We start from the raw sequence: 16,013 nt of genomic DNA, 5'->3' as shown, positions 1-16,013 counted from the left end.
AGCCAGCCTCGGGGTTGAAGAATCAGGTTCCTCTGTGCTTTGAGTTTCTGCCCATGTAAGGCTGACCTGTAATGCTCATAGCTACTCCTTTCAGCAGCATGGATTATGCATGAAACTAGGCTTCAGAAGAGTAGTGTTCAAATCCTGCCACTGCTGTGCAAGGTGACCATGGGCAAGTCACTTCACATCTCTTGCATCAATTTCTCTGTACATAGAGGATAAGGAAGCTGACCTCACTGGAGAAGCACTTTGAGATCTACAGCTGAAAAGAGATCATCATGAGCTTTATCATCTCCCTCACACTCACATAAGGAACCAAGTTTCAATTTCCAAGCAGGAGAGCAAAATACTGAGTATCAGATAATGAAACCGGTCTGTGGGGAGGGGAAAGAGTTAAGAAAGACCATGTTTATTTGAATGGCTGCAGGAGGTTGGAGGATTGCAAAATGCCTACAAAAAAAGCAAGCTGTGTTTTTTTAAAAAAGTATAGAGTGCTGATGTTTTACACCCACTTCATTTATCAAATCCAATCTGACACCAGTCCCTCCAAGACCCATCATCATTTCCTGTGCTTGTCATGGGAGCACCCCCCATTGGTTTTGTTCAAGGACTCCATGCTGCCACTGGCCGCAGCTATGCTAGTGAGTATTCTCTCCACCTCCCGGGGTAGAATTTGTTTCTCCTCGTTCTCTGTCTCCCGGTGGTAGAAATAGTTGAAGTTAGAGACAATGACTGGAACAGGCAGCGCAATGGTTAACACCCCTGCAATAGCACAAAGGGTCCCAACTATCTTCCCACCCAAGGTGGTAGGACACATGTCTCCATAGCCAACAGTTGTCATTGTGACCACAGCCCACCAGAACCCATCAGGAATGCTGGAGAAATGAGACTGTGGCTCATCCACTTCTGCGAAGTAGATGGCGCTGGAGAAGAGAATGACACCAATGAAGAGGAAGAAGATGAGCAGGCCCAACTCCCTCATGCTGGCCTTGAGTGTTTGCCCCAGAATCTGCAGGCCCTTGGAGTGTCGTGAGAGCTTGAAGATGCGGAAGACCCGGACCAGGCGGATAATCCTCAGAATAGCCAGGGACATGTTCTGCTGCCCATTGAGTTCGCTCTGCTGGACCAGTTCAGTGGTGAGGGTCACGAAGTAGGGAATAATGGATACAATGTCAATGATGTTCATGATGTTCTTGAAGAAGGCGGCCTTGCTGGGGCACACAACGAATCTGACAAAGAGCTCAAAGGAGAACCAGATGATGCAGGCAGTTTCTATGACAAAAAAGGGGTCCGTGAAGGTGTTAGGGGCTGGGTTGGCTTTGGTCAAGTTGTGAGTGGCGTCTTTGATGGCTTTAAAGTCCCGTTCCTCCCTGAACTCAGGCAAGGTCTCCACGCAGAAGATGATGATGGAAATGACAATGACAAGGACGGAGACCAAAGCTACACCCCTGGCTGCACTGGAGCTTTCAGGGTATTCAAAGAGCAGCCAGAACTGCCTGTGGAAGTCATTGGTGGGTAAAAGAGTCTCTGGATCCTTAATGAAGCCTTCATCTTCCCTGAACTGGTCCATGGCTTCATTGCCCAGCTCATAGAATGTGATTTCATCGGCAAAGACATCTATAGGGACGTTGGCCGGGCGCCGGATTTTCCCACCAGACTGATAGTAGTAGAGAATCCCATCAAAACTGGGCCTGTTCCTGTCGAAGAAGTACTCGTTTCTCATGGAGTCAAAGTAGTGCATCCGCTTCTCTGGGTCCCCAAGCAGAGTCTCAGGGAACTGATTGAGGGTTTTGAGCTGCGTCTCGAACCGAAGCCCAGCAATGTTGATGATGACTCTCTGGTTGCCCTCGTCCATGCCCTCCTTCTCCCTCATCAGGTGCTCGCCGAACTCGGCAGAGAACTTGGAGAAAATGGTCTCATTGTTGCTGTTCTCGCTATTGAGGAGGAGTCTCCAATTGGGTAGGAGGCTGGCACAGCTGAGGTCTCTTTTCTGCAGTTGGGCAGCAGTGCTGAAATCATTTGAATAACTGGGATCTTCCATTATTTCATCAGTATTGTCGAAATTGACTAGTGCCACCTCCATCTCCTTCCAACTGGACACATCCATCATATAGTAATCAGATTAGCAGCATAAATCCCAGGGTCAGATACCATCCGCTTGCGTCTTTCCCTTGCTATGAGTATCTGCTTGCAAACAGAGAGAAAGAGAGAGAGACAGAGGTGAATTATGTATATGTGTGTCACTTCCTTGCACGTAAAGAATAAAATAGATCTGAGACTATGGTAAGCTTTTTAAAAAAAAACACCACAATTTAATTGCACTTAGTGATAACACTTTCATCGTCTCTTTCAAGGAAGGATTCTGCAGGCTGATTTGCATGAATTCTTTAGTGCATTTCATCCTCACAATACATCGTATGTTGCTCAAGAGCTTCAGAGGGGTAGCCGAGTTAGTCTGTAACAGGAAAAACTTAAAAAACACCAAATATACTGGTAGCATCTTAAAGACTAAGGGTATGTCTACACTACCCTCCTAATTCGAACTAGGAGGGTAATGTAGGCATACTGCACTTGCAAATGAAGCCCGGGATTTGAATTTCCTGGGCTTCATTTGCATGAAGCCGGCCGGCGCCATTTTTAAATGCCGGCAGTTCGAACCCCGTGCCGCGCGCCTACACGCGGCACGGAGTAGCTAGTTCGGATTAGGCTTCCTAATCCGAACTAGCTGTACTCCTCATTCCACGAGGAGTACAGCTAGTTCGGATTAGGAAGCCTAATCCGAACTAGCTACTCCGTGCCGCGTGTAGCCGCGCGGCACGGGGTTCGAACTGCCGGCATTTAAAAATGGCGCCGGCCGGCTTCATCCAAATGAAGCCCGGGAAATTCAAATCCCGGGCTTCATTTGCAAGTGCGGTATGCCTACATTACCCTCCTAGTTCGAATTAGGAGGGTAGTGTAGACATACCCTAACAAAAGATGTAGATGGTATGAGCTTTCATGGGCAAAACCCACTTCTTCAGATGACAAGAGTATTAGAAATCCAGATCCAAGACTAAATAAGGGAAGGGGAGGGGAGAGAGAGAAAAAAAGAAAAGGAGGGGGAAAGGAGAAAAAAAAAAGAAAAGAGAGAGACAATGAGTAAGATGGTTCAAATAGTTACAACAGGCTGATAAGAACAGTTAGCACCTCCATTGTTTGGTTGGTACCTTAACTCATAGGACGTAGAAGGTAGTGTGTGAGCCAGCACATGTCCTTGTTCATACCATTTGCATGAGAATTAAACTTGTAAATGAAGTTAAGTTCCAATCCTTCTCTGTGTATCTGGCTCGTAGAATTGGCCTGAAACAAAACAGCAACTTGGAGATCCATTAATGAGTGTCCAGGTAGATTAGAGTGTTCTCCAACAGGTTTTCATATATTGCCTTTTTGGATATCTGATTTGTGGACACAAATCTACTACCTTAACCTTGAGCATTGTCCTTTTGTTGTTTTTTAAGTTTTTCATGTTGCTCAAGGTTCAGGTGGTAGAACTCTGAAATCCTGGTGGGCAGCTCCCACCCCCAACCCATTCCTTGAGCTTTGAGAGGGGACAGGTGCATGCCTGCAGAGCAGCAGAGATTACAAAATACTGAGCAGAGTCATAGGGCAGGCATTGTGGGATATTAGCGGATGCCAATTCCGTCAAAAAAAGAACAGCAGGGTCCACACTGATTCTTTGTTGACAGTAAAAGGAGGGGAAAAGAAAAAAAGTCTTTCAGGGGCTAGGAGTTTGTTGTTGCTGAAACTGGGCATTTTCCCTGACAAAAGTCATGTTGCCATGTGAATGCTTTGACTGTTTCACTGCCAAAAGACCATTTGGGTGACAAAACTACTAGCTGGAGTCCCTACTCAATGTGTCAGTCCAGCATGTGATTTTCAGAACAGCGGCTCAGCTGCTGCTTCCATTGACTTCAGCCTGAGATACATTTGAAAATGTTAGCCTGATCCTCTTGGGGCTACAGCTTAGCTCAATGGAGATGTGAATACTTCATAGGAGTAATGTTGTGAGATTTGGTCAGTGCCACTTAGTGAGGTACTGTGGCCTGATCCAATGCCCTATGAAATCAATGAAAAGACTCCCATGGACTCCAGAGAACTTTAGATTAGGTCTCTAGTTAGGGCTGTGCAAAAACCAACCAACCAAATAAATCCCCCAACCACTGAACCAGAAATTTCTCTGGTAAACACACACTTGCACACTGTACATACAGAATTGTGGGGCTGTTGAACAAATCAACACTGGATGCTTTCCAGTTGCCAAAATCAGAACAAAAAAAAACTGGCATTGGGGTTTTTTTCTATGCATCCCAAAAACTCTCAAAGAAAGTTTTCAATGAAAATGAAAAAAAGTGACACGAAAAATTCTCAAGGGAAAAATAAAACAAAGCGGTAAAACGACTCTCTGGCCATCTTGATCCAGTGTCACTCTGGGATAAAAGTCACTGTGCTTCTAATTTGTCCCCATTCTACCAACCATAGAGCCCTACTGCTTTACGGGGGTGGGGGGGGGGGTTCAGTTTAGAAAAGAGGAGACTGAGGGGGGATAGGATAGAGGTCTATAAAATCATGAGTGGTGTGGAGAGGGCTGATAAAGAAAAGCTATTTATTAGTTCCCATAATAGAAGAACTAGAGGACACCAAATGAAATTAATGGGTAGCAGGTTTAAAACTAATAAAAGAAAGTTCTTCTTCACACAGCGTGTAGTCAACCTGTGGAACTCCTTGCCAAAGGAGGCTGTGAAGGCTAGGACTATAACAGAGTTTAAATTGAAGCTGGATAAATTCATGGAGGTTAGGTCCATAAAAGGCTATTAGCCAGGGGATAAAATGATGTCCTTGGCCTCTGTCTGTCAGAGGCTGGAGAGGGATGGCAGGAGACAAATCGCTTGATCATTGTCTTCGGTCCACCCTCTCTGGGGCACCTGGTGTTGGCCTCTGTCAGCAGACAGGCTACTGGGCTAGATGGACCTTTGGTCTGACCCAGTACGGCCGTTCTTATGTTCTTATGTTATTTTGTACAGTTGCAAATGGCAGCTAGGAGTGCTTGAGTTAAAGCATGTGATGGAGTCCACTGCAGGGCTTGATTCAGATTCATGCTTGACATTTAGATGGTTTGGTTGGAAAACTGTTGGGGGCATTGCGAGATGTTTGTTCCTCTGGCTACGATTCACCCTTTTTGGAGAGCCCTTTTCGGTTCATATTTTAAAGACAGCTAGTGGAGCCACTTGAGACTCAGAAGTTTCTAAGCCATAATCTGTTTGCAGACATAAATGGAGGGAGGTAGAAAGTTGGACTGGATCCGCCGCTGCTATAAATCAGCTAGTGTAAATTGCTAAGGATCTGGCCTCTGTATTTTTGATTGGGGAAAACAGGAATAGGTTCTGTGTCGTCTGGTTTTGAAATTCAGTTCAGGTCTCAGCTCCTATTTGGCCTAGGTTCACCTGAACAGACAGCCGTCCCACATTCTCATACTGGCGTAACGAGAACAGGCAGAACCAAACCTCTGGAGCTTAGTGCATGAACCTCTACAACTTGAGCTAAAAGCTAGCTGGGCCCCCTCTAAGGTTGTTTTCTCTCTGTAAGTGGTCTTGCTACCACTGCATGGGTCAGTGCCCCACACCCAGCAGGTGTGTGGGTTACACTGGCAGCCTTACCACATTGTGCTATGTGACCCCATTAGATCCCATGAGCCACAGCACATGTTAGGGTTGGGTCAGGCCATCCAGGACAGCTCTCAAGGTGCTAGAAGGTGCAGAAGGTGACAGGCTGTTCTCAGAGAGAGACCTGATGCAGCATCCAAAGGCAGAGTGTGTTACTGTGTTAGAGGTACTGGCTGGCGGAGGATTTACTTATCATCAGCATTGCTGTAGTAGGCAAACATACAGTCACTGCCACCAAAGGGCTGACCGTGGCTGAGAAATAAAATCAAGACCCCGATCACTTGTTGGTTCTCCTCCAGGGCAATTAGCTCAGCAGGTTCCTCCTTATGCATGTGTAAGCAAGGAGGGGGAGGGACTGGGTAGGACAGGGCTGGTGGGACATAACTGAATATGGGCATGGCTGGGTCATAACTGAATATGGGCATGGCTGTGGCAGACCGTGTCCTTTGGCAGGGAAGGGGCAATTCCCACTTACACACAAGCAGACTGTCATACAAAAATCAGAGGAAGAATTAGATGGTGGTTAAAGAACTGGACTGTGACTCAGGAAATCTGAAATCAGTTCACTGGTGTGCCACAGACTTTCTGTGTGACCTCAAACAAGTCACCAGATCTCTTTGTCTTACAATTTTCTATCTGTAAAATTGGGCTAATAAGGAAACCTTTTTCTGTCTTGACTATTTACACTGTAAGCTTAAAGACTGTTCAACGGGCTGCGTCTAGACTGGCAAGTTTCTCTGCAAAAGCAGCTGCTTTTGCAGAAAAACTTGCCAGCTGTCTACACTGGCCCCTTGAATTTCCGTAAGAACGCTGACGATCTCATGTAAGATTGTCAGTGTTCTTGCGGACATGCTATGCTGCTCCTGTTCGGGCAAAAGCCCTCTCGCACAAATGCTTTTGCACAAGAGGGCCAGTGTAGACAACGCCGTATTGTTTTGTGCAAAAATGCCCCGATCACGAAAATGGCGATCGGGGCTTTCTTGCGCAAAATTGCGTCTAGATTGGCACGGACACTTTTCCACAAAAAGTGCTTTTGCGGAAAAGCGTCCATTCCAATCTAGACGCTCTTTTCCGCAAATGCTTTTAACGGAAAATCTTTTCCGTTAAAAGCATTTGTGGAAAATAATGCCAGTCTAGACGCAGCCCCTGTGTTTGTGACGCTTCTAGTACAAAAGGGCCCTGATCCTAGGTGTTAGGGTAATACAGTTATAAAGATAATATTGGAGAACACGTAATAGCAGGCAGGTGGCAATGTGAGTGACTCTGATTGGAGGTAGCAAGAGAAAGCTAGACTTTGAAACAAATGGCAAAAGTGGTCAAATGAAGCAAAATGACTGTTCTGTGAACCCCACAAAATCAGTTTTACGTTCGCCTCACTCAGTTAGAAAAGTTGGCGTGGCTGTTTATAATACTATCAGCCACTAAATTTTGCTATTGACTTTGCCAGTGTAAATATAAAATGGATTTACACCAGTGCAACTTACAGCAGGATTGGTCCACCTTGCTTAAGTGTAAGCAAGAAAATACTACCCACAAAGGACAGTAAATCCCTGCAGTAGGGATTACATCAAACTTGGAAGGTGGCTTACATCAAACTTAATCAACGTAGTGTTCAACATTGTAGTAGCCTCTTTTGTCCAAGCACTTCAAAGCAATTTATAAAAGTGAGTGAATTTAGTTTCACTCAGCATGGTCTTCTTGATTGATCATTGTTCTAGGACTCAGAAGACCTGGCTTCTAGACCCAATTCTGTCAGGGGCCTTGTGTGTGACCCTTGGCATGTCATTTTGCTGCTCTGTGCCTCAGTTTCCCCATCTCCTTTGTGAAGCTTTTTGAGACGCTGATAAAACACACCATTAAGGGAGTTGGTCTAAAGGATTTCAGCTAAAAACTGAAAGTTGTCTGCCAAAAATATCACATTTGGGGCCAAAATCTTGCTGTTCTCAACAGAAGTATTTTGATAATAAAACAAAATATTCTGCAGGGAGCAGATGCTTTCCCATGACCAAATTCCTTTTGTAAAAAAAACAATTTTCAATAAAAAATATGACTGAAAAGAGTTGATGAAACCTGCTCTTTCGTCCTCATTCTAACACAGCCTTGTGCACTTGGTCTATAAAAAGCCCAAAGAATCATACAAAAGGTGAGAAAAAAGAGACACCCATTGCCTGTATTTTACAAGTGGTGGCTTGTAAAAATGTGCCAATCCCCACGGCTAACTAAGCATGTGCCGAGAGGTGACCTAGTATTAAATATATTTCAGTAATTAAATTACATCTTGTTGGAATAGCTCCTGGGATTTCCAAACCTTGCTATGAGAGGTCTTGAATACACTGACTGTTTGTCCCCTTGTCCATTCTGTGTATGAACAGCAGGCAGACAAAGCGGTATTAAACATTCATAGGGCCAAATTCTACCCTCAGCCAGTGCACCCCAGACCTGTGAGTGCAACTCTGTGCACATCAGTGGCTTGTGCCAATGTATAATGACAGCAGCATTTGGACCTTGGCATCTTTCACCCTTCAAGCACTTTGCCCATATCACCTGAGCCTCACACACACAAACACACACACACACACACACACACACACACACACTACCCTCTAACGGAAGGGAAAACTGAGGCACGGAGTGCCTCAGGAACACCCTTTGCATGGCCCTGGGAATAAGGAGTAGGAGAGCAAAAGACCCTGAACCAGAGGGATGGTGCGCTTTCTGTTCATTCTAGCACCTCATTTTATAGTCCTCCCCATTTGTTGGACAGCCCTGTTAGCTGGAAGAGCACGACACATCTCTTCTGCATGCCTACAGGTGACTACGTCAATCAGACACAGTGGCCCAAATCCTCCAAAGTATGTAGGCTCCTAACTTCCATCGAAGCCAAAGTATCTTTACAGTTCTGGGCCAATGGGAACTGCACGGCATGCTCAGAGAAAAGAACCCAGGAGTCTGGCTCATAGCTCAGTGCTCACTTCGCTAGCTCATATTTGTCTGTCTCGCGCTCAGAGAAAATGAGAATCAAACAGTATATTCCTAATGCCACAAAACATAATGAACAGAAATTGGGCCACTTGATGCAATATATGCTTTAGGCTTCGGAGGTGATCCGAACCCAAAAACTGTCTCTATTTCCCCCCTAAACCATCAAACATCTGCTTCCCAGAATCTGATTTACTAATACGCTTTATCTTAAATCCTCAGCTGGGAAAAAAAATAAAGGTCATTTTAAGAGATCGGGACTGTTTTTTCCATCACGTGGTATTGGCAAATTAGTATGTTTATATCATCACTTCCCCTCTCCCTCCCCAGCCTCAAAACAGTATCAGAAACAGTTACATAAAATTCATGTATGCTCCCAATTGACTTAGCACTGCAGGTTTAACAGAAATGACTGCTCACCCTTGCTGCAATTAAAAACCAAACCAAATCCTAAAGTTCTCACACTGGGAACCACATGTGCTGAGCAGAATTTGCACCCTACTGCTTAGACAAGTGCTTACGGTTTATTTATTTATTTATTTATTTATTGCCTGTAACTACCCTTATAGCATGGTCATCTCAGGACTTACCATCACAAGGCAGAGAAATGCCAAAGCTTTGTGCATCTGTAAAGCAAATATTTAATAGTGAAAGAGATGGCTGGGGAAGGGATCATTCAACTGTGCCCTTCAAAAGTCTCTCTGGGGAAAAGAGAGCAGCCAGTGTAATTGACAAGGCCCTTTCAGTTTACTTTGCAACTGGCTGCGTGGTGGTAAGGGGATGGCTTGGCTAGCGTGCAAATGGAAGAGGGACCCATTCGTCACACCTGGTTTCTAACCCAAATGGATCCAGTCTTGCCTGTTGAGAGGTGAGAGCAGTGAGGACCTGGGGATTCGTACTGCAGTGAATGCAAGATCTGGAACACATTTGTGGATCCTGCACTTGAATGGAGAAGACACTGCCGCTGAAAGCGACGTTGGGAAGAATGCCATGAAAAAATGAAAGCAGGTAAGAAGATGCCCTCCATCCTGCCTCAGTGTCACTTGTTGGCCCCACACTATTCATTCAGTGCAGTTCCCCCTTTTCTTTCCCATTCCATAACGAATACTTTCCTACTATGTTGCACGTCCTCCGGGTGTCCTGCTCATCACTGCACAGCAGCCCAGCAGCAGAGAAAAGAAACCTTTTTTAGAATGAAATAGGACATGAGCCATAGGACTGTGGCCTTCTCTCAGATACTCATAATCCCTGATAATGCTGCCCCATATTCCACTTCCGACAGCGGAAATGTCTTGCCTGTGACATTGCAAGCTGTGAGTTGGCAGGTGGGGATGGAGGGGGACACAACCATTGACTTGAGAAGAGATTTACATGATAGAATATGGATTTTTAATAAAAAAGAAAAACACAAACCATTATCAACCAGGGGAAAATGGTGCAGTCGTCTTATTTCAAGGTGCATGTTACAGCTGAAATGCCTACCTCTAGTCTGCATACACAGCTGTAAAGGTGTCCTTTGAATACGTCAAATTTATACCCCCTGTAAATCAGGAAAGGTCCCAGGGGATCAGACAAGCGGTACATCTTAGTCCAGTTTCATGTCTTTGACCGTGTCCAGAGCCCAATGCTTCAGTGCCAATAAATCCTGAAGTAGGTGATTCTGCCATACTGTGTCGTTGTCATCCGAATGTTTATCAGCAAGCAGCTCTTTGGATCCTGCCCCAAAGCATGAGGGTTTATATCCTTTATTAATAAATAAATAAATGACTCTATCAAATGTGACCATGGTTGTTCTTGTTTTCCATATAAATAGTCAGTCCTTTTTTTTTTAAAAAAAAAAAAAAGCCAGCCGAACTCTTGGCTTTGATGTTTTCTTGTGGCAGGGAGTTCCATGGGCTCATTCTGGATTGTGTTAAAATCCTTTCTGATTGCCTTTCAAATGAATGGAACATCCCCTAGGTCTTGTGCTATGAGAGAGGGGCGGATTCATTGTCCATACTATTATAACATCTCTTAATCCTCTCAGCATTCTAAAAGATTTTCAGTCTCTCCTCAGACAGACATCTGTCCTGGACTCTACTTTTTTGTAACCCCTTATATATCTTCTGTCTCCTTTTGGAGCTAGGTGACTGATCATGGAATGCAAGCTGGTGATGTACCGTTGACTGCCACCACATTATAATATCCTCACTGGTATTGTCTCTACATACATCCTAAAATGGCCATTGCTTCTTTGACTGGTGTGCACATTAAGCAGAGAGGTACTCATGAAGCTGCATGTAGTGATGTCTGGACCTTTTCCTGAGCAATGGTAGTTAATTTAGAACTTATCCAGTGTACGAGAGCTGTTCATATATTTCTTCCATCTCAAGTTTTTCAACAGTGCATTTCCTTTACTACTGCACTAATCACTCACATCGATTTGTCAGGACCTTGTGAAGTTCCCCACAGCCTTCTCTAATCTTCATTACTTATGTCATCTCTCACCATGTGTGTGTTTTGCAGGATCATTTCAAGCTCCTTTTTCTAAAACCATACTCCGCTATTTTCTTTCACGGTAACTTTCCCATTCCAGAGCCTCAGGCAGAAAAGAAGGCAAGTGTAGGAACGGTCTGGAAAGCAGCCCTAGCCAATGGACCTACTAGCCTGCAGCCCATACCGGTTGGTGCTGTACTTATCACATCTCTCAGCCATCATATAGTAACAAACACTGTCCATTTCACCGTATAAAGAACAAAGCCTTGTATAGGCTTCTACAGTCTGTCCCATCAACTCCTGCATGAACAACACACTGAGTAATGATCTGCTTTCATGACTGGAGAACAGGGTGCTGGACCCTTGTGTTGGTCCTCTGTGTACATCTGTCACCTTAAGGCTCCTGCTGCAGATCTAGAGTAGTGTTCAAAGCCCTGGCAGGGAGTTTTCATGTCTAGGTGGGTTTTCATAGTTCCTGTGATGCTCACAGGATGCTCCAAATGGTCCCATTTAGCCTCTAAATCCCAGCGTTGTTCAAATTTGGGAGGCTAGTATAGGGCAGCAGGTGACCAAGGAAGGGTTGTGGTGGTCTGTCAGACAGGTGGCTGGTTCTAAATATCTCACAATAATCATGGTACCAAACCATTCAGAATGTGCCAAGAATGTCTCTGGCCAGGTTCTCTGCTGGTATCAACTGGTGCAGCAGCAGTCACTTCAACAAAGTTGCGACCTTTAATACCAATGAAGAGTTTGGCCCTAAATTCATCACCAGTCTGCATGAGGGTGAGGCAGACTCACAAGTGATTGACGGTCTTCTGCACCCAAGGCCAAAGTAGGCTCAGATCTATAGTGCATGATGCTGGTATCAGACCTATCTTACACCAGACTGGGCCACCATCATGCTTGGCTATACAGAGAACTCTCCATCTAGGGTGATAAAAGAGCTAATCAATGGGCTGCATCCATCAATTTTCCATTGGTTTTGACCAGGAACAAACTGCACCACGGAGGAGCTGCTCCTCCATTCCCGGCTCTCAGCAGTCTGCCACTCACCTATCATGGGAGTGCTGTTTGCACGAGGAATGCAGGAATCACACACTTTGCTGACTTTCCCAGGAGTTACAGGGGAGGGAGCTGCTCCGGACATTTTAGATGAAATGTTTTCTTGTTCGAAAGTGCCCATTAATCCAAACAAGAACATTTCAGAGGAATTAAGAACCCTTCCTAATGAATGTTTAGGCCCCGGATGGAACTTCTGGCCATTATCTGAGAGAGGCAGAGCTCAGAATAGCCAACAGACTGGCAGTCCGCGTGATCACCAGGACAGCAGGTGACTCCGATTCAACTCTCCGCTGTGTAGGGAGCAGCACAGGCCCCAGAGCCAATAGCCCAGAGCTCAAAGCTGGGAATGTCTGCACTTGGGAGGTGGGGAAGCGTGGCAGTGACTCTCAGAGACCAGCATTCTGGTAGATGGTTGGTTCCGAAGGCTGGGGTAGGTTCCAGAGTCTGAGCTGGAACATCTATAAAGCTAATCAGAACCACAGAACACTAGAACTGGAAGGGACCATGAGAGGTCATCTAGTTCAGTCCCCTGCCCTCACGGCAGGACCAAGTACTATGGTACTGCCCATCCCTGGCAGGTGTCTGTCCAACCTGCTCTTAAATATCTCCAGTGATGGAGATTCCACAACCTCCCTCCGCAATTTATTCTGGTGTTTCACCACCCTGACAGTTCAGGAGTTTTCCCTAACATCCAACCTACCCCTTGCTGCAGTTTATGCTAATTGACTCTTGTCCTAGCCTCAGAGGCCAAGGAGGATAATTTTTCTCTCTCCTCCTTTTAGGTACTTGAAAGCTGCTATCGTGTCCCTTCTCAGTCTTCTTTTCCAGACTAGCCTGGGTCTGTGAGACTTGCTGCTTTGGCTTGGGGGAGCGGACCAGCACAGACATACCCCTACATCCAAATTGAGCATCTGAGTCACCCACAGCCAGGGAAGTTCTCTCGCCCTGCAGCCCATTCTGGGGAGAGTCTCAGTCTCTTCTGTTGGAGCTATTCCACATCTCCCATCTGCCCAAATTAATGTAATTAATTTCCCCCCTTTTGTTTTTAAAACCTGAAAAAGTTTCACTGGACAGAAGACACTTTTCCCACCCAGGCCTAGTAGCTGCTGAGCACCTCTGAAAATCAGGCCATCTGGCTTATTAAGGCCTTAGATGCTTCATTTTAAGCAACCAAGTTTGCAGGTGCTGGGCCTAATTCCTAGACATATGGGGCACTGATAAGCCCCAATGGGTGTTGCCAATGCTCAGCACTTCTAAGCCAGGAGAAGCAGGTCACTAGTGCGGTATCCCTAAGGGTATGTCTACACTACCCCGCTAGTTCGAACTAGCGGGGTAATGTATGCATACCGAACTTGCTAATGAAGCCCGGGATTTGAATTTCCCGGGCTTCATTAGCATAAAGCCAGCGCCGCCATTTTTAAAAGCTGGCTAGTGCGAACCCCGTGCCGCGCGGCTACACGCGGCACGGGGTTCGCACTAGCCGGCTTTTAAAAATGGCGGCGCCGGCTTTATGCTAATGAAGCCCGGGAAATTCAAATCCCGGGCTTCATTAGCAAGTTCGGTATGCATACATTACCCCGCTAGTTCGAACTAGCGGGGTAGTGTAGACATACCCAAAAGCTGAAGTTGCTCCAAAACTAGTGGCCACATCTGGAAAATCTGGGCTTTGACATGCTGGACATGCTAATTAACGCTCTTTTTTCTTTTGTTAATGAGGATTCCCTTTCAAGTGCAGATTTGAAAGTCTTCTGGAGTAGGATGCAGGTAATTAGGTCATTGAGACAGTGTCCTTTCTGGTTGAAATGGCAAGAAACTGTTTTTTCTTTGTGATCCTGTCTAATATCTGTTTTGTGGGCATTGATCCTTTGTGGGCATTGCATCCTACTCCAGAAGACTTTCAGATCTGCACTTGAAAGGGAATCCTCTGAACTGTCATTCATGCTAAAATTCGACACTCTCCGTGGGGGGTTGAACAAAGACACCATCTACCTTACCCATTACAAAGATAGCTTCCCCAATTATCACCTCTAATACCATTAGCTCGCAGACATTTACCTTCCTTCCCCCCTCCCCCCGCAACCCCCTCCTGTTCTGAAATGTGATTTGTCCTTTTCATATGTGTTCATTTTTTTAATTGTATCCTTTGGTATATATGGTTGTGACAATTTTCTTCCACTATTTGATCTGAGGAAGTGGGTCTGGCCCACGAAAGCTCATCACCTAATAAACCATCTTGTTAGTCTTTAAAGTGCTACATTGTCCTGTTTTTTGTTTCAGCTACACCAGACTAACACGGCTACATTTCTATCAATAGATAAGAGGTGAGAGAAAGGAAGAATGTTTGTCTTTCTTTCACAGATGGGGAGCTAAAGATTAAATGACCTCCCCAAGGACACAACATAAATCTATAGCAGAGCCAGGAGATGAACTGAGAATTTCTGACCCTCCCACTTCACCCCAGTCTCCAGTACTTTAATTATAAGATCATTTTCTACTGTCCCAACCAACCAAATACAAGCCAGGGCACCTTATCATCATCTAGCCCAGCCAGCTCCAGTGATGAATTTGTCAAGCAAAATGAACCACCACCAACACCAAAACCTCTTATTCATCCATCCCAGAACTTTTGGAACAGTAACTATGCCAAGTGGGAAACAATCCTGCACTGACCGAAAGATAACTGGATAACCGAATAGTGTATATAGGTCCTTCCAAACCATCGAGAGTTTGGATTAGCTTTCCAATGCATAGTTAGCTCGTGTCCCCATGATGGTATACAAAACAACGAATGGCATACCCATGATATATGAGTGGTATGGCATGGTCCTAGATGGATGGTACAGAATGGAGGGCAAATCAAGACAGCAGGACAATCAATAAATTGAAAGGCAACACATTTAAAAACTGATCAAATGATTTTTAAGCCAGTATGTAATTAGCCCGAGGAACTCATTGCCACAGTGAATCGATCCACAGATAGATCAGGTAGTTTAAAAAACAGAAGGGCTATAAACACTCCTGCTTTGGGGCATGAGATAACCACTCACTGACAGGGGGTAAGAAAGAACATCCCCTATTGGCTGGCTATTCCATAACTGTCCACTAAACAGGTTCTTAACCTTTAATCAAAACTAGCTAGTCCCGGCCACGTTTGGAGATGATCCTGGGCTAGCTGGAGATTCCTAGGAAAGTCTGGATTCAGATCACAAACCTCATTCAAGCACGGTGATTTGGTCCCCTCGTAGATTGCAGGTAAATTAGCAGGAGGGGAGCGCATGTCCCAGCCTTTCATTCGTACAGACACTGCCCCCAGCTTCAGTGCTGTCAGGAGAACAGGCAACAGAGCCATCTGTCAGAGTGCCTGCAGCCATCTGCACCCGAGGACCCAGAGGAACTGCATGACATCAGAGGGAGGCCGGCCCCAGAGTAGGAGGCTTTCCAGCCCTACGACAGTGTGAGATCTTTGGAAACGTCTCCCCACATCTCTGTCCTGTTTCTCCATCCATAAACGGGGCAGCACGGCCCGGCCCGCTCCCCTGCTTTAAAGAGCTTTACAACCTGAGGATTTAAAACACTGATGACTTGTTATCATGATGTTGGCTGCTCCTTGGGCTGCTGGAAACAGAGAAAGGGAGAGGGCAGACCCGGTCCTGTCTGCTGGCTGGGGGAAGAGGGGAGCGATGTTACCAACTCCTTTGTTCCGACAGGAAGGAGGAATACCAGGAGATAAATGCGGGCTCTGTGAGGTATTGGTCTAGCAGAATGCTGGTTTCACACTCTGGAGACCATCTCTGTACC

General features: G+C 45.6%; 1 protein-coding gene across 1 annotated transcript; it reads right to left on the bottom strand.

Annotated features, from left to right (window-relative positions):
* Positions 1 to 511: 511 nt before the first annotated feature.
* Positions 512 to 15,560, bottom strand: KCNA10 (potassium voltage-gated channel subfamily A member 10). The gene is made up of 2 exons (XM_006116402.3): positions 15,427 to 15,560; positions 512 to 2,184 (listed from the first exon to the last, which is right to left on the bottom strand). The coding sequence occupies exon 2, from the start codon at positions 2,108 to 2,110 to the stop codon at positions 560 to 562; it is 1,551 nt and encodes a 516-aa protein (XP_006116464.2). The 5' UTR covers positions 2,111 to 2,184; positions 15,427 to 15,560; the 3' UTR covers positions 512 to 559.
* Positions 15,561 to 16,013: the final 453 nt, after the last annotated feature.

Source organism: Pelodiscus sinensis, chromosome 27, assembly GCF_049634645.1.
Source record: "Pelodiscus sinensis isolate JC-2024 chromosome 27, ASM4963464v1, whole genome shotgun sequence".
Taxonomy (NCBI): domain Eukaryota; kingdom Metazoa; phylum Chordata; order Testudines; family Trionychidae; genus Pelodiscus; species Pelodiscus sinensis.
This window is presented reverse-complemented; position numbering and strand designations above follow the sequence as displayed.

Excerpts from the sequence above, each read along its gene's own strand:
- KCNA10 (XM_006116402.3), bottom strand. The coding sequence starts at position 2,110 with ATGATGGATGTGTCCAGTTGGAAGGAGATGGAGGTGGCACTAGTCAAT.